The sequence below is a fragment of the Salmo salar genome, chromosome 29 (assembly GCF_965601325.2).
Source record: "Salmo salar chromosome 29, fSalSal1, whole genome shotgun sequence".
In the NCBI taxonomy this organism is placed as follows: domain Eukaryota; kingdom Metazoa; phylum Chordata; class Actinopteri; order Salmoniformes; family Salmonidae; genus Salmo; species Salmo salar.
Window position 1 is genome coordinate 9,276,104 of NC_138319.1, and position 26,195 is coordinate 9,302,298.

At 42.4% G+C, this 26,195-nt stretch overlaps 1 protein-coding gene across 3 annotated transcripts in view; it reads left to right on the plus strand.

The window, feature by feature from the left end:
* sugct (succinyl-CoA:glutarate-CoA transferase) overlaps positions 1-26,195 on the plus strand; it is a 230,585-nt gene that overhangs the window by 186,334 nt on the left and 18,056 nt on the right. For all 3 annotated transcript variants that reach the window (XM_045710639.2, XM_045710641.2, XM_014180625.3), the window contains one exon: positions 9,946-10,009. In XM_045710639.2, the coding sequence (XP_045566595.1) occupies positions 9,946-10,009 (64 nt within the window). The remainder of the gene's footprint in view (positions 1-9,945; positions 10,010-26,195) is intronic.

The window sequence follows — 26,195 nt, forward strand, 5'->3', positions numbered from 1 at the left end:
CAACCTACTTTGGTGCAAAATAGTGCAAATCAATCCCAGAACAACAGCAACAGGTAGAAAAGTATCTATATCCACAGTAAAACGAGTCCTATATCGACATAACCTGAAAGGCTGCTCAGCAAGGAAGAAGCCACTGCTCAAAACCTGCCATAGAAAGCCAGACTATGGTTTGCAACTGCACATGGGGACAGAGATCGTACTTTTTGGAGAAAAGTCCTCTAGTCTGATGAAACAAAAATAGAACTGTTTGGCCATAATGACCATCCTTATGTTTGGAGGAAAAAGGGGGATGCTTGCAAGCCGAAGAACACCATCCCAACTGTGAAGCACGGGGGTGGCAGCATCATGGTGTGGGGGTGCTTTGCTGCAGGAGGGACTGGTTCACTTCACAAAATAGATGGCATCATGAAGAATGAAAATGGTGTGGATATATTGAAGCAACATCTCAAGACATCAGTCAGGAAGTTAAAGCTTGGTCACAAATGGGTCTTCCAAATGGACAATGAACCCAAGCATACTTCCAAAGTTATGGCAAAATGGCTTAAGGACAACATAGTCAAGGTATTGGAGTGGCCATCACAAAGCCCTGACCTCAATCCTATTGACATTTTGTGGGCAGAACTGAAAAAGCATGTGTGAGCAAGGTTGCCTTCAAACCTGACTCAGTTACACCAGCTCTGTCAGGAGGAATGGGCCAAAATTCACCCAACTTATTGTGGAAGGCTACCCGAAAAGTTTGACCCAAGTTAAAAAATGTAAAGGCAATGCTACCCAAATACTAATTGAGTGTATGTAAACTTCTGACCCACTGGGAATGTGATGAAAGAAAGAAATTCTGAAATAAATCATTCTCTCTTCTATTATTCTAACATTTCACATATTTAAAGTAAAGTGGTGATCCTAACTGACCTAAGACAGAATGTTTACTAGGAATTAAATGTCAGGAATTGTGAAAAACTGAGTTTAATTGTATTTTGCTAAGGTGTATGTAAACTTCCGACTTCATCTGTACGTTGTAAACTTTCATTCATAGGCTAGGTTGTTGCAAACTCGTGTGGGTATAGGGAAAATTTGAGTATCATGTAGTAGCCTAAACCTATTGCTGTTACATTGAACTGGGTGAATTGAATATGAATGAGAGTCATCCAATATGCTATAGTAGAAATAAGGCCATGCTCATGAAAAAATGATCATCCTCCCTCATCGCAAACGTGACTTACCGCCACCGAGTTTCATGTTATCACATGATGAAATGTACATCCCCATGTGTCACATTTATTTCATGAGAACATGAAGTCACATGTTTATTTTCATCTTATCCCATGTTGCTTTACATGTTGTCACGTTATCACATGTTATCACATCAACTTCGCATAAGATCTCATGTGAAACACATGATCACTTGAAATTCCTGTGATTTTTCCCTGGGAGTGAGGACCATGTTAGGATTTTTGTAAGATGTTCTCAAGACATTTGTTTTACCTGCCGTCAACATGTCACGTGATGGTCCAAGATGGTCCCAAACCTTTATAAGTGAAGTAATGTTGATTTTAAAGTAAGTAGTACACTGTTCAGCTTAAATATGACCCCACCTGGGATTTGAACTCACCATCTCTGGATTTGCGATTTCGCTGATCTTTCTGCTGCACCACCAAGTCTGTAAAATTCCCCTATACATTTATTACCTATAATATATCTGTGCACTTACCAAAATGCCATCTGCACTTCTATTTTAATAATCAGTTAATCTGACTATTCTCTCATTGTTTTAATTTACTTATTTCAGCAATTTAAGTGTTTTCTGTATACATAGTTGTCTAATGTTGGTGGGTCATATTACTCCTGAATCACCATGATAAATATAATAGTTTTTCTTGAGTGTATTTTTACAAAGCTGAGATTTACTTTGAAGTCCAAAGTGTGGGAATACAGGTGAAATCAGTCATTGACACAGATGTGATGAAAGATCGGAATGCTTGAACCAAGAGGTTGTGAGTTAAAATACCAGGTTGAATAATAATTACTGTACAAATAAACATACAGAATGTGCACATGTATGTCATGTAGTGTGTAAAATATGTGCGTTGAAAACAATGTACACTGAGTATACAAAACATTATGAACACCTGCTCTTTCCAAAACAGGCTGACCAGATGAATCCAGGTGAAAGATATCATCCCTTATTGATGTCACTTGTTAAATCCACTTCAACCAGTTTAGAGGAAGGGGAGTAGACAGGTTAAGCCATGAGACAATCGAGACATGCATTGTGTATGCGTGCCATTCAGAGGGTGAAATTGGCAAGACAAAAAAGTGTCTTTGAACGGGGTATGGTAGTAAGTGCCAGGCACACCGGTTTGTGTCATGAATTGCAACGCTGCTGGGTTTTTCATGCTCAACAGTTTCCCGTGTATATCAAGAATGGTCCACCACCCAAAGAACATCCAGCGAACTTGACACAACTGTGGGAAGCATTGGAGTCAACATGGGCCAGCATCCCTGTGGAATGCTTTCGACAGAGTCCTTGTCCCAACGAATTGAGGCTGTTCTGAGGACAAAAGGCCACCCCCTGATGTTTAGTAAACTCAGTGTATTTTAAAAGCACTGTGTATGTATCAAAGCAACTCATTTTTGTTTTCACATGTGAAATGCAGACAGGCATTTCTGCTTTTACACTTCCAGACATACATTGTAGAATACTAGTGCAGACATCAAAACTATGAAATAATACATATGGAATCATGTAGTAACTAATAAAGTGTTAAACAAATCAAAATATATTTTAGATTTTAGATTCTTCAAAGTAGTCACCCTTTGCCTTGATGACAGCTTTGCACACTCTTGGCATTCTCTCTACAATGTAGAAAATAGTAAAAATATAGAAAAACCCTTGCATGAGTAGGTCTGTCCAAACTTTTGACTGGTACTGTATATGTTGGGGAAAAAAACATATTTGAATGCACAAAACAATCATATATATATATGTATATATTATGTTTAAATTAAAGCCATCGATCAATGTTGATCCATATAAATGTTTTCCCTGGTTCGATGAAAGGAGGCATAGGAGGCAGGCCCCGCAGCTGTTAAAAATGAGAGACACATAAATAAACAGGGCTTTTACTGCCTGCAGACACAGGCGTAAAGTGAACCCTGTTTCAAGTGTGCATCGGGGGAAATGTGAGATGCATGTGGCGCTCATGTACCACCTTTTCATTTCCACTGACTTTGTGGTTTCCATAATTGTGTTTTTGGTTATCTGTCAAATCCTTATAAGGAGGGGGCAGCTGTCAAGTTCAATATCAGCATATGGATAAGTTGGGATTTGAAATGTTTATTTTCCTATCGCTCCCTCACTTAATCATGTATCTAGGAGATTGACTGTCTTGGATTACTGTTTGGAGGATGATAAGGTTTTTTAAGATACTGTTTTATCTTACGTTCTCTAAACAGTTTTCCCATCCATAATTACAACATGCCAAGATGGCGCTGTGTCAAGTGTTTATCCTATACAATATTGTAGAAAATGTCTCAAGAAGTTCAGATCTCTTGGCATAAAGACGAACATGTCGGGTTGACACAGTTGCTGGACCTGGCTTTTGGTCCCAGGCCAGGCTACCCCATATTTACTGCAATATTTTGATTAATGTCGTGATTCATACAAACCAATAAAAAGTACCAAACATTTTCATTGAGGTCTTTGGAAGAGCAGTACAAAAGTTCTGTTGAACTTGTGGCCACCTGGCCATTCATATGCAGTTTTCATTTCAGACTGCAAATCTTATTACCACATTTTTATGAAGTTGCTGGATAAGTTTATAAGGTAGAAGTCCAACTCTGGGCTTAATTCAATCGAACAATCAATATTTCACACGCCTTATATCCTGGGGTCAAATGGGAAGGTTCTGGGCACTGTCAAAATAACAGATGTTCTCCTCTCAAAGTTGGATGCTTAATTTCTTTTATTTTCCATGTGAGACAGAATTTGTTAACAAAGATAGCAGGTTTTATTGAATCAGTCCCATAGTGAACTCCAGTCTTCTCCAAGTAGCTAGCTGTCTTCTCCAGGTAGCTGTCAACCACAAGGTCAAGCGTGTTTTTTACTGAATGAAACAAACAAGAGAGAGATATGAGGCAGGCCAATATTCCTGGAGAATCTGAACTCTATCAGGTCACCTTGCTCTTGTTCAAGGTCAGGGTGGATTAGAGACTGGGAAGGAAAAGCCATCGTCTTTCATGACTGTCTCATAGACTTGCCATTTGCAGGGAAAAAAGCGAGATGGACAGAGCTACGGTCATGGCTCCCCCTGTTAAAGGAAGTACACACCATTCCACCATTCGTCTTAAGGGAAAGACTCATCATTCTGTCTTTTGAGTAAGGAATTCCCGTCTTTAATCATTATCCAACATATTGGGGTTAATGGGTTTATGGGCCTAGAATGAAAATTCAGAGCCAGAATAACTTTTTGGTGTTGCAGCAGTTGGAAGAGTAAACTGCTTAAAATTAGATATACACTACCGTTCAAAAGTTTGGGGTCACTTAGAAATGTCATTGTTTTTCAAAGAAAAGCCACTTTTTGGTCCATTAAAATAACATTAAATTGATCAGAAATACAGTGTAGACATTGTTAATGTTGTGAATGACTATTGCAGCTGGAAACGGCAGATTTTTAATGGTATATCTACATAGGCGTACAATGGCCCATTATCAAGAACCGCCAACTGGCAGCTTCATTAAATAGTACCCGCAAAACACCAGTCTCTACGTCAACGGTGAAGAGGCGACTCCGGGATGCTGGCCTTCTAGGCAGAGTTCCTCTGTCCAGTGTCTGTGTTCTTTTGCTCATCTTAATCTTTTATTTTTATTTGCCAGTCTGAGATATGGCTTTTTATTTGCAACTCTGTCTAGAAGGCCTCATCCCGGAGTCGCCTTTTCACTGTTGACTTTGAGACTAGTGTTTTGCGGGTACTATTTAATGAAGCTGGCAGTTTTCAAACTAGACACTCTAATGTTACTTGTCCTCTTGCACGGTTGTGCACGGGGCGTCCTACTCCTCTTTCTATTCTGGTTAGGGCCAGTTTGCGCTGTTCTGTGAAGGGAGTAGTACACAGCGTTGTACGAGATCTTCAGTTTCTTGGCAATTTTTCGCATGGAATACCCTTCATTTCTCAGAACAAGAATAGACTGACGAGTTTCAGGAGAAAGTTCTTTGTTTCTGGCCATTTTGAGCCTGTAATTGAACCCACATATGCTGATGCTTCAGATACTCAACTAGTCTAAAGAATGCCAGTTTTATTGCTTCTTTAATCAGGACATCAGTTTTCAGCTGTGCTAACATAATTGCAAAAGTGCTTTCTAATGATCAATTAGCTATTTAAAATTATAAACTTGGATTAGCTAACACAACGTGCCATTGGAACACAGGAGTGATGGTTGCTGATAATGGGCCTCTGTACGCCAATGTAAATATTCCATAAAAAATCTGCCGTTTCCAGTTGCAATAGTCATTCACAACATTAACAATGTCTACACTGTATTTCTGATCAATTTGATGTTATTTTATTGGACAAAAAATGTGCTTTCTTTCCCAAACAAGGACATTTCTAAGTGACCCCAAACTTTTGAACGTAAGTGTACATTTCTAGATACCAACTGATTCTGCTGTCTAAAGAGCCAGCAGCAATCCGTTTCATATTCATAAGACATACACACAAGCAGGAGAAATTGGAACCAAATGTGGGAAAGTGATCTCCTTTGCAGCGCCTATGAAAGTGCAACAACGCATGTATAGTATGGTGTGGAGACTTTTACTGTAATTTCAATGAATTATATACCTTGATCATGATGATCTCGTGGACTGTCAATCCTTGTATCCATAGCTCCAGCTATGCATTTGAGAACGGTTACATTTCTCCAGCCCCATCCTTCAGTGTCATATAGCAAACCAAGTGGTAAAGCTGCTGTTGACTGTAAAACAAATTAAGGATTGTGGCTTTAAGTCAAATGTATGTTCATTCTCTGTGCAAGGGCTGAGAGTATTTTTTTATTTTAAGTGCAATAAGCTGGCCTTCTGTTAACTCCACACCCCTGACATTCAAAGCATCAGCAAACTTATGCTGAGCTATGGCTGGTGGTGAACACACAGAGTTGCTGCAGTGTCAGTTGTGTGTGTGAATCTAATGCTGTGCAAAAAAACGTCCAATCCGCATAACGACCAGTCGGCATAACTGGACAAGAAAGTTAGAAAGATGGGGCCGGCAAAAGCAAGCCAGCATGACTGTATGTGTTGCTATGGTGATTTCAGTACACAGACAGTGTAAGTCAACATCCGGAAGAAAACAATGCTACAGCAGACAGTAAAAGTTCAAATATTTCAAATTTGGCGGGAAGCCCCGTCTACCGTGGCGGCTGACGTCATTCACAGCGAGCCACAACGGCATTTGTGGCTCGCTGTGAAATGACATCCATTTTGCCGTCTACCTCGTACCATGTAAACGTGCCATAAGTGGGCTCTGGTGTGCATGACCTCCCTCGACATGAAGAACTCAGATACCAATGGGAAAGGAGGAGACGGAGACAGAGACTCACGTCTGGGCAGACTGACGCAAACCCACATCTAGCTCATTACCCATGAGTTATTTTTTTATTTCACCTTTATTTAACTAGCTAGGCCAGTTGAGAACAAGTTCTCATTTACAACTGCGACCTGGCCAAGATAAAGTGCACCGCCACATATCGGCTGTCCCGTAGCGAGAGGAGAGAGAGGTGCCACATGAATCACCACCATGCAGCATCTAAATATAACATGACGGAGAGGCGCACTCTCTCGACGCTATTGCCGTGGTAATATGCTCCGAGGGTCAGCGAGTCCATGATGATGAGAGAGCGAGAGTGTCACACATGTCTGGTGGTCTGACTCTTCGTCCTTATGTAACTGTCTGACTTCAGCTTGCCCACACTCTGATGTATAGCGCTAATTATCCTAAGTTAGTTAAACAGGCCGGATAGGGAGCCTTTTGATTCAACTGTGGGCGATGTGGAAGTTTCGAGTGCAGGAGGTTTATGATATTAAAATGCAGTGTATAGAACAGACTACATATTCCCCCGGTGAAGGGGCTTCTAGGCTAGAGCACTATCTATCCCTTGAGCACTTTTCTGTCATGGCCCTTTACCTTGAGTCTCCCACTACATTCCCACTGTCCTGTCATAAAAATGAATATAGTATGAAAGGTCAGAATTCCAATATTCTGTTCAAAAAGAGGAAACCAGTGGCATGATAGGCATGTGCATTAGAGTAAAACTGATTTGAACCACTGTCAATTGATTGTGTAATTGTGAACCGTGACTCTCATGCCCTATGAACACTCATAAACGAAGATGTGCATCTCCTTCAGACCAAGAAGTACAATAACCATATGGTTATATCAAATACTTTCAAATACTTGAGCTGCACACCTCAAATATTTTCAACTTGTAGTTATATAGTGACCCAGGTCTGATCTTGTCCTTGCTCTTCTTCTCATGGATATAAGTGTGAATTAGCCACAGTATGCCAGGAAGTGTTGTAATGAGAAAGCTACCTTGCCCTGTTCAGACCGACCCCGATGCCATGTCATTTAGCCAAATCTGGCTAAATAAAAAAACGGTAAAACGGCACAGTTGTGTCATTCTGTGTTCGACCAAGTGACATAATGCTTACCGCTGCATGCAACATGACAGTTCCATATATACTGAACAAAAATATGAACTCAACATGCAACAATTTCAATGATTTTACTGAGTTACAGTTCATATAAGGAAATCAGTCAATTGAATTAAATTCATTATGCCCTAATCTATGGATTTCACAACTTGGGAGCCAGGCCCAGCCAATCAGAATGAGTTTTTCCACACAAAAGTGCTTTATTACAGACAGAAATACTCCTCAGTTTCATCAGCTGGCCAGGTGGCTGGTCTCAGACAATCCCACCGGTGAAGAAGCCGGATGTGGAGGACCTGGGCTGGCGTGGTTACACGTGGTCTGTAGTTGTGAGGATGATTGGACATACTGCCAAATTCTCTAAAACGACATTGGTAGAGAATGTGGTAGAGAAATTAACATTGGTAGAGAATTGTGGTAGAGAAATGAACATGACATTCTCTGGCAACAGCTCTGATGGACATTCATGCAGTCAGCATGCCAATTGCATGCCCCCTCAACACTTGAGACATCCATGGCATTGTGTTATGTGAAAAAACTGCACATTTTAGAGTGACCTTTTGTTGTCCCAAAGCACAAGGTGCACCTGTATAATGCTCTTAAATCAGCATATTGATATGCCACACCTGTCATGTGGATGGATTATCTTGTCAAAAGAGAAATGCTCACTAACAGGGATGTAAACAGATTTGTACCCAAAATGTGAGAGAAATAAGCTTTTTGTGCTACATTTCTGGGGTCTTTTATTTCAGCTTATGAAACATGGGACCAAAACTTTACATGTTGCGTTTATATTTTTCTTCAGTATAATTTGCCATAAATGGCATTGGGTCAGTCTGACCAGGGCAAGGTAGCTTTCTCATCACAACACTTCCTGGCATGCTGTGGCTAATTCACACTTCCATCCAACTGTTGACATCACATTCCTAATGACATCTATTACATTACATGAACAAAAATATGTGGACACCTGCTCGTCGAACATCTCATTCCAAAATCATGACCATTAACATGGAGTTGGTCCCCATTTGCTGCTGTAACAGCCTCCACTCTTCTGGGAAGGCTTTCCACTAGATGTTGGAACATTGCTTCAGGGACTTGCTTCCATTCAGCCACAAAAGCATTATTGATGTCGGGCACTGATTTGGGGAGATTAGGCCTGGCTCGAAGTTGGCATTTCAATTCATTCCAATGGTGTTCGTTAGGATTGAGGTCAGGGCTCTATGCAGGCCAGTCAAGTTCTTCCACACAGATCTCGACAAACCATTTCTGTATGGACTTCGCTTTGTGCACGGGGGCGTTGTCATGCTGAAACAGGAACGGGCCTTCCCCAAACTGTTGCCACAAAATTGGAAAAACAGAATTGTCCAGAATGTATTGTATGCTGTCGCGTTAAGATTTCCCTTCACTGGAACTAAGGGGCCTAGCCCGAACCATGACAAACAGCCCCAGACGATTATTCCTCATCCACCAAACTTTACAGTTGGCACTTTGCATTGGGGCAGGTAGCGTTTTTCCTGGCATCCGGCAAACACAGATTCGTCCGTCGGACTGCCAGATGGTGAAGCGTAATTCTTCACTCCAGAGAATGTGTTCCCACTGCTACGGAGTCCAATGGCGGCGATCTTTACACGACTCCAGCTGGCGCTTGGCATCGCTCATGGTGATCCTAGGCTTGTGTGCGGCTGCTCGGCCATAGAAACGCATTTCATGAAGCGCCCAACAAACAGTTATTGTGCTGACGTTGCTTCCAGGTGCAGTTTGGAACTTGTAATGGGTGTTGCAACTGTGGACAGACACTTTTTACGTGCACTTCAGCACTTGGCGGTCCCGTTTTGTGAGCTTGTGTGGCCTACCACTTCACAGCTGACCCGTTGTTGCTCCAATTGACTGGGGCAGCTCTAGCAGGGCAGAAATTTGAAGAACTGACTTGTTGGAAAGGTGGCATGACGGTGCCACGTTGAAATTCACTGAGCTCTTCAGTAAGGCCATTCTACTGCCAATGTTTGTCTATGGAGATTGCATGGCTGTGTGCTCGACATTATAATCCTGTCAGCAACGAGTGTGACTGAAATAGCCGAATCCACTAATTTTAAGCGGTTTCCACATACTTTTGTATATAGTGTATAGTGTATGCCTGTTTTATGACAGTGTTCTTTAGCCCTTATGGCCAAGTGTTAATGAAATAAGTTGATAAAGAAGATTGAATGGTTCTTAATCTTCATCTTTGTATATTTTTGTTCAGGTTGCAAACAATGGCCTTATACTGGAGATGAACCACCCAACAGCTGGAAGGATTGCAGTACCAGGTAAGAGCCTGAGCCCTACAGGGATACTTGTGACAATAGATTGTTTCTCCCATTTTAAACAAATTACAACGTATAAAGTCCTACCAAAGACTGTAAAAGTGGGACCCGATGCATATCTGCTTGACACTCAGCAGTAAGGAGATCGATTGGGGGTAAGGCCCTGCAATAGACTAGCCTTCTGTCCAGAGGGTGTACATCAAGCTGCGTCACGCTACAGAAACAGGATATAGGCTCCTGCTCCTATGAGCCCTTGTGGCTAGCACAGAAAAACAAATCATATTTGAATATGTAAACATTTTTTGAAAACAAAATAATTATTTTATGACTGCCAAATATTAAATCAAGAATCAAAAATTAAAACAAGTTTAATTAGTGTAAATATATTTCCATTAGCACATGGTTTGAGGCTGTCTAATATGAATGTTTATATACAGCCTATAATTAAATACTTATTGATTTTTGAATACATTTAAACATGTTAAACATTAACATTTATCGATCGAAATAATGGAAAGTAATACAAATATTCAGTTTTTTATACCCCTAAGCAAACAGATGTTGCTTTATTATTTTTTTGACATTTATTTGTATTGAGGTATATAGCTGGATACACAACTAATGGCCTGGGAGATGGACATTTTTTGGCCTGAAAACATCTGATGAATTTCACTTTCAGTCATTTAGATAGATCTAAGAAACAGTGAGAGACATGGGCTTATCTTAACATTTGAATAGAACACTTTTGCAGTTTCAATATGACTAAGAAAGAGGTAATTGCCAAAATAAAGGAAATATCAACATAAAGTGTCTTAATATGGCGTTGGGCCACCATTTCCCAGAACAGCATCAATGCACCATGGCTATCAGGAATCAAGGTAACCCAAGTGCAGAATGTGTGAAGTAACAATGTTTATTGTAACCACAGGGGCAGGCAAATGACAGGTCAAGGCAGGCGGGGTCTTTAATCCAGAGCAGAGGCCAAGGTACAGGACAGCAGGCAGGCTCCGTGTCAGGTCAGGCAGAGGCCTGTAATCCAGAGGTGGAGCAAAGGTAGAGGACGGCAGGCAGGCTCAGAGACAGGCAGTGGTCAGGCCGGCGGGTACAGGGTCAGGACAGGCAAAGGTCAAACATCAGGAGGCAGAGATAAAGAGAGACTAGGGAAACCCAGGAGACAAAATGCGTCTTGAACAAACAAGACGAACTGGCAACAGACAGACAGAACAGACAGAAAACACAGTGTAAATACACAGGGGATAATGAGGAAGATGGGCGACACCTGGAGGGGGGTAGAGACAAGCGCAAGGACAGGTAAAACAGATCAGGGCGTGACAATGGCATAGATTTTACAAGTGTCTGGAACTTTACTGAAAGGATGCGACACCATTATTCCACTAGAAATTCCGTAATTTGGTGTTTTGTTGATGGTGGTGGAAAACGCTGTCTCAGGCGTCAAGTGTTCAATTGGGCTGAGATCTGGTGACTGAGACGGCCATGGCATATGGTTTACATCGTGTTCATGCTCACTAAACCATTCAGTGACCACTCATGCCCTGTGGATAGGGGCATTCACATTCTATGGGGACATAGCTGTGGTAGCCAAAATATTGGCCTGCCCAGCATTTTTATATATGAGCCTAAGCACGATGGGATGTTAATTGGTTAATTAACTCAGGAACCACCTGCTTTCAATGTACTTTGTATCCCTCATTTACTCCCAAGTGTTTCTATTATTTTGGCAGTTACCTGTACATTTTCATAATCAGTGAGACGTGAGGTAATACAGTATCACTTGACATCAAGTTCCTATACATCTTTAGTAACTGATTACTACAATAGCAAAATTAATGTTACATAGGACTTTAGAAATTGCTTCATGTTAAGTGTTACTGAGAATGATAACAGTAACAAAATATGGCTAGTAAGTGTGTAATTTAACTAAATATCCTAGGGTTAGCTGTTCAGCATTCTGATGGCCTGGTGGTAGTAGCTGTAACTTGATTATCTACACATGGGGCCTGTTCAGGAAAATGGATATGTCAAATCAAATAAAATGTTATTGGTCACATACACATGGTTAGCAGATGTTATTGCGAGTGTAGCGAAATGTACAGTATGTTCAGATAAAAATGTATTGTGTAGATCAAGTATGATCTACTGTCAGATGGATTGGAATAGTATAGGAAATGGTGTGCTCTATTCATTATATTTCTATCTGCAACATGAAGTTCGAAATACAGACTTTTGCCATTAGTTGATGGCAGCCAATCCAATAGTTTCTGAAAAGTAGTCACTTCCTGAGATATGTATTTAAATAGTTGTAAAAACAAAGTAGTTGTTTCTCAGATCTGCATTCAAATAGTTTACAAAGTAGTTGCTTTCTGAGATCTGTATTCAAATAGTTTTTAAAAAGTAGTCACTTCTGAGATCTCTATTAAATTGTTTTAAAAAGTAGTTATTTTGAGGGATCTGTCCTCAAATAGTTGTAGTTACCTCCAAAGTAAAAAATTTTTTTACTTTCCACAAAGCATATTTAGAACTATAGTTATCCCAGGTCTGCGACAGTATGTACTGCACCAAGGAAGTCTGATCTGTAGCGCACATTTTGTTGCACAAATCTTGTATTTTTTATCAACTTGAAATGTGTTGTTCTATTCTGAGCTCCCTGCTGGAACAGGTATGTTTAGAAGTTGATTTCTTAATTAATTCTAAATGGGTGATATGTCCTCCCCCCGACAATCAGTGATGGGTTTTGATGTTTTCAATGTGGTGTTTACCATTGTGTATCCTGAACATTGATGTGCCAATCCAAGCCAAATCAAGGATAATTGTGAAGAATGATCCACAAATACAGGAAAACCACAACAGACACCTAGTACCATGTCATGGGCCCCTGACCAAGCATCTTTCCAACATATACACTACATCTCTGAGTACTTCTATTCTCTCTAATCTTCCCCCTGTGATTTGCATAAAACCAAACATCGACTAAAGAAGGGGTTATTTTGGGGGAGTTGAGCAGGGAAGGGTCCTAGTGCATCAGAAGTTCAGATCCATTTAACATGCGGAAGACGGCCTACTTTTCTGTCTGTGCACTTGCAAATTCGCCACAGTAATTGTAATTTTTTTGTCTGTTTCATGAGTGAGAAAGTCAGAATAGGGCACAATAATTGTGCCTATATGGCCTCACCTGTCTTGGGTGAATGGCGATGAAAACATGCAAGGCTAAAGAACACAATGAAGAGCAATTAATGGAATTACAGCAAAATAAAGTGCAAAATTGGCCATTAGCTGAGTTGGAAGGGGGTGGGGCTTTTGGGTCTGAGAGTAGTCCCTTAAAATGGATGTCCAGAACAGTCAAACAAAAGTGGATGATTAACCTCTGAGGGGAAGTAAGTCAGTTCAAGGAAACACTGACGAGTCCTGACGAATTCTACATTCCACCATTCTTCAATGATGGTCTTCGTCTGTCTTGCACATATCAGTGATGGAGAATAGGCTTTGAATAGGTTTTTGAGCCTTTGATTGCGAGAAGCTGCCTCATTAGAGATTGTGCAGAACTGTTTATTGTGTGGCATTCCCCATGGGGATCCTTATTAGCTGGACCAGCGGCATGCCTTTGAAGTTCACAGCTAAAATGGACACAGCTGATCCTGGACTGATGGGATGTCCCTTCTTATATTCTTCAACCAAATTTCTATTCTTGAAAATTAACAAACGATTCAGTCGTGTAATTAAAAAATGTTGCTAAAATATGCATGTCATTATGTCATTATGCTACAGTTGGTATCATAAATATTCACTCCCTTTGGATATTTGTAGCCTCCTGTCAGTGTCTCCCTTTGCTGTTGCTTCCAGCACCTTGTCTGCATTCTCGTCAAACTGTTGCCACACTGTCAACTTGCAGGCTTGCGGCCACTTGATTCAAACATTTGCGACACGTGGAGGATCCGGAATCTGTGGGGTGACTCCGGGCCTGGCTCCTCCTGTGTCTCTGTGCAGGAGCATTGTGTCACTGCGTCGCGTTGTGTTGCTTCTTCCCCCTCCAAACATTTCATCTGGAATTCTTGCAGACCTTTCCACACGTACATTCCATGCTCATAGTCGGTTGTCTGTTTCCCTGTGTCGTTAAGCTTTGGTCCGTCAGATTGGGCTCCCCTGGGGGTATGTTTCCATGTGTCGATCTGTAGCTTAGTTTTGAGTCTCCTCTTCATGGAGGAAGTAGTTTGGGTTGCCGACCCTCCCCGCTCTGGTTACCTTCTTTCCGAGCTGTCCACTGTCTCTCCAGCCTTCAACCTCTATTCTTGGTTGCCAACCAGTTTGTTCCTGGTCGTCACTGGTTTCACCAGCACTTTGACATTACTTCATAATGTCACTTCCTCATCTGTGGTGAAAGGTGGCAGAGCTAGAGCGGTGTTTGTCAGACCATGAGACATCCTGAAAATCGGACCTTCTCTCGAAAATGTCTGTAGAGTCCAAATGGTTTGACCTACAGTACAAACCATCTGAAGTCTGTTCCGCTGATGTGCAAACTTCTGTTTGTAGCGTCCGAACCGTTTGGGCTACAAACTAATGTGACCCCACTGTGGAAAGGGGAGATTATTCTCAAGAACACAATGGTGTTTTCCATTTTGCTCTACGACCCCCCACAAGTGTCATGGGACTTGTCTGAAGGTAACCGGTACCGGATTAAAAAATGAATGGAAGTATAAAGATAGTTTTGTGCCTACCAAAAAAAGGGGTTACATTTCCTGAGCTTTCTTATATCTCCTAGATATAGGACAAGCACTTCAAAACTTGAATGTGTTACTTTGGTCTATAGTACTAAAGGCCAAATTTTGTATTTTATCAAATATATATATATTTGTTATATACAGTATCAGACAAATGGTTGGACACACTCATTGATGGGTTTTTCTTTTTTTTTAAATATATTTTCTACATTGAAGACATCACAACTATGAAATAACACATGGAATCATGTAGTAATCAAAAAAATATTAAACAAATCAAAATACGCTACCGTTCAAAAGTTTGGAGTCACTTAGAAATGTCCTTGTTTTCCATGAAAACATGCATGAAATGAGTTGCAAAATGAATAGGAAACATAGTCAAGATGTTGACAAGATTATAAATAATGATTTTTAATTTAAATATTAATTGTGTCCTTCAAACTTTGCTTTTGTCAAAGAACCCTCCATTTGCAGCAATTACAGCCTTACAGACCTTAAGCATTCTAGTTCTCAATTTATTGAGGTAATCTGGAGATTTCACCCCATGCTTCCATAAGCACCTCCCACAAGTTGTATTGGCTTGATGGGCACTTCTTACATACCATACGGTCAAGCTGCTCCCACAACAGCTCAATAGGGTTGAGTGACTGTGCTGGCCACTCCATTATAGACGGAATACCAGCTGACTGCTTCTTCCTTAAATAGTTATTGCATAGTTTAGAGCTGGTCTTTGGGTCATTGTCCTGTTGTAAGAGGAAATTGGCTCCAATTAAGCGCCGTCCACAGTGTATGGCATAACCTTGCAAAATGGAGTGATAGCCTTCCTTCTTCAATATCCCTTTTACCCTGTACAAATCTCCCATTTTACCACCACAAAAGCACCCCCAGACCATCACATTGCCTCCACCATGCTTGAAAGATGGTGTCAAGCACTCCTCCAGCATCTTAAAAAAACAAAAATGCGTCTCACGAATGTTCTTCTTTGTGATCCAAACACCTCAAACTTAGATTTGTCTGTCCATAACACTTTTTCCCAATCTTCCTCTGTCCAGTGTCTGTGTTATTTCGCCCATCTTAATCTTTTCTTTTTATTGACCAGTCTGAGATAAGGCTTTTTATTTGCAACTCTGCCTAGAAGGCCAGCATCCCAGAGTCGCCTCTTCACTGTTGACGTTGAGACCGGTGTTTTGCGGATACTATTTAATGAAGCTGCCAGTTGAGGACTTGTGAGGCGTCTTTTTTCTCAAAATAGACACTCTAATGTACTTGTCCTCTTGCTCAGATGTGCACCGGGGCCTCCCACTCCTCTTTCTATTCTGGTTTGAGCCAGTTTGCGCTGTTCTGTGAAGGGAGTAGTACACAGCGTTGTACGAGATCTTCAGTTTCTTGGCAATTTCTCACATGGAATAGCCTTCATTTCTCAGAACAAGAATAGCCTGACGAGTTTCGGAAGAAAGTTATTTGTTTCTGGCCATTTTGAGCCTGTAATCGAACCCACAAATGCTGAGGCTTCAGATACTCAACTTGCTTCTTTAATTAGCACAACAGTTTTCAGCTGTGCTAACATAATTGCGAAAGGGTTTTCTGATGATCCAAATAGCCTTCTAAAATGATAAACTTGGATTAGCTAACACAGCGTGCCATTGGAACACAGGAGTGATGTTTGCTGATAATGGGCCTCTGTACGCCTATGTACTGTAGATATTCCATAAAAAAATCAGCCGTTTCCAGCTACAATAGTCATTTACAACATGAACAATATCTACACTGTATTTCTGATCAATTTGATGTTATTTTAATGGACAAAAAAATGTGCTTTTCTTTCCAAAACAAGGAAATGCCTAAGTGACCCCAAACTTTTGAACGGTAGTGTATATATTTTTTATCTTAAATTCTTCAAAGTAGCCACCCTTTTGCCTTGATGAAAGCATTGCACACTCTTGGGATTCTCTCAACCAGATTCACCTGGAATGCTTTTCCAACAGTCTTGAAGAAGTTCCCACATATGCTGAGCACTTGTTAGCTGTTTTTCCTTCACTCATCCCAGACCATCTCAATTGGGTTGAGGTCAGATGATTGTGGAGGCCAGGTCATCTGATGCAGCAGTCCATCACTCTCCTTCTTGGTCAAATAGTCCTTACACAGCCTGGAGATGTGTTGGGTCATTATCCAGTTGAAAAACAAATGATAGTCCCAATAAGCACAATCCAGATGGGATAGCGTATCGCTGCAGAATGCTGTGGTACCCATGCTGGTTAAGTGTGCCTTGAATTCTAAATAAATCAGTGACAGTGTCACCAGCAAAGCACCCCCACACCATCATACCTCCTCCTCCATGCTTCACATTGGGAACTACACATGTGGAGGTCCGCCTTTCACCTACTCTGCGTATCACAAAGACATGGCGGTTGGAACCAAAAATCTCAAATTTGGACTCATCAGACCAAAGGACAGATTTCCACCGGTCTAATGTCCATTGCTTGTGTTTCTTGACCCAAACAAGTCTCTTCTTCTTATTGGTGTCCTTTACTAGTCGTTTCTTTGCAGAAATTCAACCATGAAGGCCTGATTCACGCAATATCCTCTGAATGGTTGATGTTGAGATGTGTCTGTTACTTGAACTCTGTGAAGCATTTATTTGGGCTTCAATGTCTGAAGCTGGTAACTCAAATGAACTTATCCTCTGCAGCAGAGGTAACTCTGGGTCTTCCTTTCCTGTGGCGGTCCTCATGAGAGCCAGTTTCATCATAGCGCTTGATGGTTTTTGCGACTGCACTTGAAGAAAAGTTCAAAGTTCTTGAAATGTTCCATATTGACTGACCTTCATGTCTTAAAGTAATGATGGACTGTCGTTTCTCTTTGCTTATTTGAGCTGTTCTTGTCATAACAGGGACTTGGTATTTTACCAAATAGGGCTATCTTCTGTATACCACCCCAAACCTAAGAAGGAAAGAAATTCCACAAATTAACTTTTAACAAGGCACACCTGTTAATTGAAATGCATTTCAGGTTACTACCTCATAGCTTAGAACCCTGTAATATTTACTGTTCCTTTATCACAATAAAAAAAGTGATGTTACTTGTTATTCAAATCCAGCAGATGATTCAGAATTCATCATATTTACTTAGTATTAGTTTATATCTAATGTAACTTGTATCAGATGGAATGTCCCATGTATTTTAGGAAAATAACATAGGCCTCATAAATATTGTCAGACATATTCCATTTACTTCAACCTTGACCAGGCCAGGCAGTTTTATGGTAAAGATTGAGAGCCCAAATACTTTTCTCAGCGAAACGGTTGTGGATATAACATTTCTAGTCTTTGGGAAAATGCGTTTTCCATCGCATATCAAACAAATACATGGGTAGGTAGCTTCACCCCAATAAATTGGAGATAGACCTTTGGAAATGGGAGGAATAGGATATAGCCTAGAGAATTTTGTGGTTATGCATAGTCTGTTCACAGGGATTTACGTATGTGGCTGGCTTGTGGTTGTTTCCGTACATCTGTAGTGGTACATCATATCAATTGACATTTTTATTTCATTGTCATATAATATACTGAACAAAAATATAAATACAACTTGCAACCATTTCAACAATTTTACTGAGTTACAGTTCATATAAGTAAATCAGTCAATTGAAGTAAATTCATTATGGCCTAATCTATGGATGTCACATGCCTGGACAGGGGTGCAGCCATGGGTGGGCCGGGGAGGGCATAGGGCCACCCACTTGGGAGCCAGGCCCAGCCAATGAGAATTAGTTTTTCCAGACAGAAATACTCTTCAGTTTTATCAGCTGTCTGGGTTTCTGGTCTCAGACGATCCCGCAGGTGAAGAAGCCAGATGTGGAAGTCCTGGGCTGGTGTGGTTCCACATGGTCTGCGGTTGTGAATCCGGTTGGACGTACTGCCAAATTCGCCAAAACGATGTTGGAGGTGGCTTATGGTAGAGAAATTAACATTAAATGATCTGGCAACAGCTCTGGTGGGAATTATTGCAGTCACCATGCCAATTGCACGTTCCCTCAACACTTGAAACACGTGGCAATGTGTTGTGTGACAAAACTACACATTTTAGAGTGGCCTTTTATTGTCCCCAGCACAAGGTGCACCTGTGTAATGAACATGCTGTTTATTAATCAGCTTCTTGATATGCCATACTTGTCAGGTGGATGGATTATCTTGGCAAAGAAGAAATGTTCACTAAAAGGGATGTAAACAAATTTGTGCACAAAATCTGAAAGAAATACTTTTTTTTGTGTATGGATCTTTTATTTCAGCTCATGAAACATGAGACCAACACTTTACCTGTTGCGGTTATATTTTTGTTCAGTATATATAAATATTATATAAGTCTCTAATGCAATGTTTCCTATGGAATTGTATCTCCAAGTCAATGCAGATGCCAAAGTTATTTTATCTTATTTTAAATGCAAGCTTACCTCATCCTAGAAGCACCCTCAACATCTGACAGTTATGTTAATAAAGATTTTCAAAGCATTTATGGTGACATTGAAGAATCTGAGTCATCACGGGTTGTGAATACATTATTTCATAACTCGCACATTTAATGAACCACGCTTAAACCTCATCGAAGCAAAATTAGAAAGACTCAAAATGAGATTGTCATTAGAAACAGTCATTAATCAGATCATCCATGCAACTGAAGGAGATTGATGGAGATGATGATATACAGTACATTCGGAAAGTATTTAGACCCCTTGACTTTTTCCACATTTTGTTACGTTACATTTTTTTTAATAAATATCCCTCATCATTCTACACACAATACACTATAATGACAAAGCAAAAACAGGTTTTAGAATGTCTTTATGCACATTTATTACAAATAAAAAAACTGAAGAATCACATTTACATAAGTATTCAGACCCTTTACTCAGTACATTGTTGAAGCACCGTTTGCAGCGGTTACAGCCTCGAGACTTCTTGGCTATGATATTTGGGGAGTTTCTCTCATTCTTCTCTGCAGATCCTCTGTCAGGTTGGATGGGGAGCATTGCTGCACAGCTATTTTCAGGTCTCTCCAGAGATGTTAGATTGGGTTCAAATCCGGTCTCTGGCTGGGCCACTCAAGGACATTCATAAACTTGTCCGAAGCCACTCCTGTGTTGTCTTGGCTGTGTGTTTAGGGTCGCTGTCCTGATGGAAGGTGAACGTTCATCCCAGTGTGTGGTCCTGAGCGCTCTGGAGCAGGTTTTCATCAAGGATCTCTCTGTACTTTGTTCCGTTCATCTTTCCCTCGATCCTGACTAGTCTCAGTCTCTGCCGCTCAAAAACATCCCGACAGCATGATGTTGCCACCACCATCCTTCACCGTTGGGATGGTGCCAGGTTTCCTCCAGATTTGATGTTTGGCATTCAGGCCAAAGTGTTGAATCTTGGTTTCATCAGACCAGAGAATGTTGTTTCTCATGGTCTGAAAGTCCTTTAGGGGCCTTTTGGCAAATTCCAAGCGGCCTGTCATGTGCCTTTTACTGAGGAGTGGCTTCCGTCTGGCCACTCTACCATAAAGGCCTGATTGGTGGAGTGTTGCAGAGATGGTTGTCCTTCTGAAAAGTTCTGAAACTCTCATTTCCACAGAGGAACTCTGGAGCATCGGGTTCTTGGTCACTTCCCTGACCAAGGCCCTTCTCCCCTGATTGCTCAGTTTGTCCGGGCAGCCAGCTCTCAGAAGAGTCTTGGTGGTTCCAAACTTCTTCCATTTAAGAACGATAGAGGCCACTGTGTTATTAGGTACTTTCAATGCTGCAGACATTTTTTGGGTCCCTTTCCCAGATCTTTGCCTCGACACAATTCTGTCTTGGCTTGGTTTTTGCTCTGACATGCACTGTCAACTGTGGGACCTTATATAAACAGGTGTGTGCCTTTACAAAACATGTCCAAGGAGGCACCTGAGTCTCATAGCAAAGGGTCTGAATACTTTGGTAAATCAGGTATTTTTTTATACATTTCCACATTGTAAAAAAAATTAATTTAAAAAACGGTTTTCACTTTGTCATTATGAGGTATTGTGTGCAGATTGATGAGGAAATTGTTTTATCTCATCCATTTTAGAATAAGGCTGTAACGCAACAACAAGTGGAAAAAGTCAAGGGGTCTGAATACTTTCCGAATGCACTGTATAAAGTATATTACCGGTGTATTTTATATTATTATTATATTATTATTAACTGGTTGGTTTGAACCCTGAATGCTGATTGGCTGTCAGCCGCGGTATATCAGACCTTATGCCATGAATATGACAAAACGTTTATTTTTACTGCTCAAATTATGTTAACCATTTTATAATAGCAATAAGGCACCTCAGGGGTTTGTGGTACATGGCCAAAAGTATGTGGACACCTGCTCGTCGAACATCTCATTCCAAAATCATGGGCATTAATATGGAGTTGGTCCCTTCTTTGCTGCTATAACAGCCTCCACTCTTCTGGGAAGGCTTTCCACTAGACGTTGGAACATTGCTTGCTTCCATTCGCAACAAGTGCATTATTGAGGTCAGGCACTGATGTTGGTCGATTAGGCCTGGCCCGCAGTCGGCGTTCTAATTAATCCCAAAGGAGTTCAATGGGGTTGAGGTCAGGGCTCTGTGCAGGTGAGTCAAGTTCTTCCGTACCAATCAGGACAAACCATTTCTGTATGGACCTCGCTTTGTGCACGGGGTATCGTCATGCTGAAACAGGAAAGGGCCTTCCCCACACCTGTGCCAGAAAGTTGGAAGCACAGAATCATTGAGAATGTCATTGTATGCTGTTGCGTTAACATTCCCGTTCACTGGAACTAACGGGCCTAGTCCGAACCATGAAAAACAGCCCCAGACTTTTATTCCTCCTCTACCAAACTTTACAGTTGGCACTATGCATTGGGGCAGGTAGCGTTCTCCTGGCCAAACCCAGATTCGTCCGTCGGACTGCCAGATGGTGAAGCGTGATTCAGAACCTGTTTCCACTGCTCCAAATACCAATGGCGGCGAGCTTTACACCACTCCAGCCGACGCTTGGCATTTCACATGATGATCTTAGGCTTGTGTGCGGCTGCTCGGCCATAGAAACCCATTTCATGAAGCTCCCGACGAGCAGTTTTTGTGCTGACGTTGCTTCCAGAGGCAGTTTGGAACTTGGTAGTGATTGTTGCAACCGAGGACAGACGCTATGCACTTCAGCACTCGTCTTTCCGTTCTGTGAGCTTTTGTGGCCTACCACTTTGCGGCTGAGCCGTTGTTGTTTCCACTTCACAGTAAAAGCAGTTGACCGGGGCAGCTCTAGCAGGGCAAAAAATTGACAAACTGACTTGTTAGAAAGGTGGCATCCTATGACAGTGCCATGTTGAAAGTCAATGAGCTCTTCAGTACTGGCCATTCTAATGCCAATGTTTGTCTATGGAGATTGCATGGCTGGGTGCTCGCTTTTATACACCCGTCAGCAACGGGTGTGACTGAAATAGCCGAATCCACTAATTTGAAGGGGTGTCCACATACATACCACATGGCTAAGTGCTGTATCTAGGCAATCAGCATTGCGTCGTGCATAAGAATATACCACACCCCCTCTGGGCTTATTGCTTAATTATAATATGTCACAATGGAAACTCCCTTACTCGCTTATTACACAAGCTCTGTACACAAACCCCTGCGTTTTGTGTTGTTTTCTACCATTTTTAATCCTGATTTGAAATGGCATCTCTTATTCATTCCCGGAGGCAAGAATTTAGCACAGACAGGAAGAGCAGGGTTGCGGTATGGGTTCAACTGATTCAACAATATAGATCAATACTCCAATGTGTCAAACTCAAGCATGTTTTCAGATGAAATGGGCACCTCACTGGCCCCAGGGGTACAGGAATGACAGTACAAGGTTCTTGTTATCTACAAACAGTCTGCCACTCGGTACACTAGGGCAGCTATTGACGTTAATGGGAGGGTCCCAGCGTGAGTTGCCCAGGCTGAAACATCTCTATCTCCTCCCCACTGCAAACCCACCGAAGCACTCACTCTCAAAGAGCTGCTTGGGTGCTGAGGGAACCACCAGGCCTCTTAACTCTGACATCAAGGTTCTTTAAGCTGCATTTCCTCCTCAGGCTATTTTTCTTACAGAGCATTTAGGTCACTGTCTGCTGGATGTAGATCCATCAATGAAGCATTCGTTGTGAAATACACATTTTAGTTTTCTTAAACTCTATTATGGTGGATGGTGGAATGGTGACGCAACAAAGTCATGAAATGTGTGTGTGTGCGCACGCATGGCTACATAAAATTTTATGGCAATAATCAGGGAGGAAAAAAGTTCTGTGAGATCACAAATGTGACTTTTTCATCCAGACCTCTCTGTATCCATTTCTCAGAAGAGAAATGCCCATGAAACATGTATTACACCATTCAAGGGAAGCCAGGGAGGCTGATTAAAGAGACTGAAAAGGGGCGACTTGTTGCGTGGGTTCAAAGCGCAGAGGATGAAGATGTACTTCAACCGACAGCTCTGCTGTGGAGCTTCCTGCTGTGAATGAGTCCCCCCCATCTCCACTCCTCCTCTCTCCATCACTTTCTTTGAAACTGGAATAAGAGCCAAAGAGAGTAACAATTGCAAGAGAGGGGAGAGAGGGACACAGTGTCCTGTTTCTTTAAATATAATGAGCAATACTTTGTCACGATACATCAAAAAGTATTCTCTTCTCATAGCCCTACTTCATCTGACTGCTTTAGTTATTGCTTTAAAGAATATCTAAATCCTGATCCTCCCTCCCACATTTTTTATTTTCCTTGATCAAACAGATGCGAAAGAAAAGTGTTTGATACATGGTAGCGAGGGGCAAAGATAGAAGAGTGGCTGAGACGTGTCTCAAACCTGTCGTCAGGGGTTATGTGTGGTCCGGAGCTGGCAGCGCTACCACTAGACCAGATTCTGACGCACTGTTTCAGAGTTTGAACCCCTCTCACTTCATCTTTGTCCCGGATGTGCTCCCACCCCGCGCAACCACCAGGGACCAAGAACCTCAAGGGCATAGATCTGCACATGAGCACCACTCTTTTGTCCAATTCTTGGCCCTTTTGTGCCAACCCACTGGGCAGACAGTCTTTTTTAATTCTTTATCTCAATCTTCTGTCGTTTCACAGCGTACCGACAGGAATGGGCCATACAGAGCGCTCCAGTATGTGTTGACTCACCGCTTATTTAAGTATTTATTGAATTCTCTGGACTTTTCCACAAATCTCCTGTGGGCCTGTGGGTCTGTTGGCTGACTCATGGGCCACTGAGCACTGAAACCTCAGGCTCGGCGGCATGCTCTTTCCTCAGGTGGGCAGGAAGCCCCGTTGCTCTCTGTCTCCCTATCTCGCTCCATCCATGTCCCCCAAAAGGGTGCTTCCTGAATGGGACTGTCTGCATCAGAACGATCCATCCCATTTACAATACTCTGGAGCTGAGCCAATGTCAGTAATGAGTTGGCACCGACTATGGAACTGCTGGGCACAGAATGTGGGTGTGTGTACATGCATATTTCAATAGACGGAGAAATCCCTTTGCGATGAGCACTTGAGTGTTTCAACTGATGAATTGATCTCCAATTGAAATGAAAATAGAGAGGTTGGGATAGACTCTAGATAGTGGGAGAGAGAATCAGTCTGTTGTAAGACCCAACAGAGGTCTAGAATAGGAAGGATGGAAAGACCCGAACAGAACAGAGAGCTTTTTGTGGTGAGACTACGAGGAGCATCTTCCTCCGATAACGGAACAGTGTGGGAAAGCAGATGTGGCCCTGCGGCCGCCCATCGGATCGAAGTAGAGGGGGAGGAAATAGAGGATGTGGTGAGGGCATCGTTCATAACTGCTGAGGCATCGAAAGGCAGAGGGAAACCGCACGTGTCCTCACACACGCACACAGCCATGTTCAGGGTCCTGTTCACCCCTCCTTTCTCCTCCCCCATCTTTGCTTTTCATTCTGATCTCACATTTTACAGCCTGGCCTCGTCTTTCATTGAAAACAGCCTCAGTCCTTTCGGTGCGGTCTCTGTTTTGTAGTTAACCATTCCATAACCTTTCAGACGGAAGGTTATGGAATGGGTTGCAGCTGGTGAGAGCCGCTCTGGCTCCAGCACACCTGTCTCCAACCACACACAAACAGAAATGGAGGGGCAGAGAGAGTACTGGAGGAGTGGCTGCAGGTTAAGGAGACACCGGATGTCCACTAGGGGGTGTGGCAGGAGCAGATGTGCAAGTACCCTAGACGAGAGCCATACCCTTTGGACTGGAGCACGGCGACGGTTAGCTTGAGATTGGGTCCTGGTGGAGGCACGAAAAGCAGCCCGGGCCCTCCTCCAGGTGCGATGACAACGGCGCATGTGGTCCTGGACCAAGGGCACCTCGACCTCTTGGGCAGGGAACAAGGGGGGTTGGTAACCCAGGGAACACTTAAAGGGTGACATACCTAAACGAGGCGTTGATGAGGGTATTGTGGGCATATTCCACCCAGGGTAACTGGGCACTCCAGGAGGAAGGGTTAGCCGAAGTCACAGCGTAGGGCAGTCTCCAACTCCTGATTGGCCCGCTCCGTCTGGCCGTTGGTCTGGGGGTGATATCCAGATGAAAGGCTAACCTTAATACCAAGTGCTATGCAGAAGGCTCTCCATACCTAGGAAGTAAACTGGGGTCCCCTGTCAGAAACAATGTCAATAGGGATGACATGCAGCCGCAACACATGGGATACCAGTAGGTCTGTAGTCTCCCTGGAGGAAGGAAGCTTGGAGGGGAATGAAGTGAGCCGCTTTGGAAAAATCGGTCAATAATAGTGAGGATGACTGAGTTACCGTTAGATGGAGGAAGGCCAGTAACGAAGTCCAGAGTTGTGTGACCAGGGGCGACTGGGTATGGTAAGAGGGGGAAGCAGACCGGACGTAGGTTTGGTGGATGTTTTATTCCGGGCACAGACTGTGCCAGCTGAGATGAATTCCCGAGCGTCTTTCTCCATGGTGGTCCACCAAAAATCGCTTACGCAGGAAGGCGAGAGTCTGGTTCATGCCAGGGTGACAGGTGAGATGAGTAGAATGGGCCCACTGAAGAAGTTCAGAGCGAACTGAATCTGGCACAAACAGAGCCTTACTAGGACCGTTACCTGGGTCAGGTTGGTTCTGCTGAGCCTGGAGAACACGGGACTCGATCTCCCAGGAGACAGCAGCAACGATGCAGGAGGATGGCATAATGGTTTCTGGCTCGGAACCTGTGTTGTCTGTGGTGAACTGATGGGAGAGGGCATCGGGCTTAGTATTCTTAGATCCGGGGCGATAAGTGATTGTGAAGTTACATCTTCCGAAAAACATTTCCCACCTGGCCTGCCGAGAGTTCAGACATTTGGCAGTCTGGATGTAGGATAGGTTTTTATGATCTGTCCACACAATTAAGGGGAGAACCGAGCTTGCGGGACAAGGCACATGGATGGAGC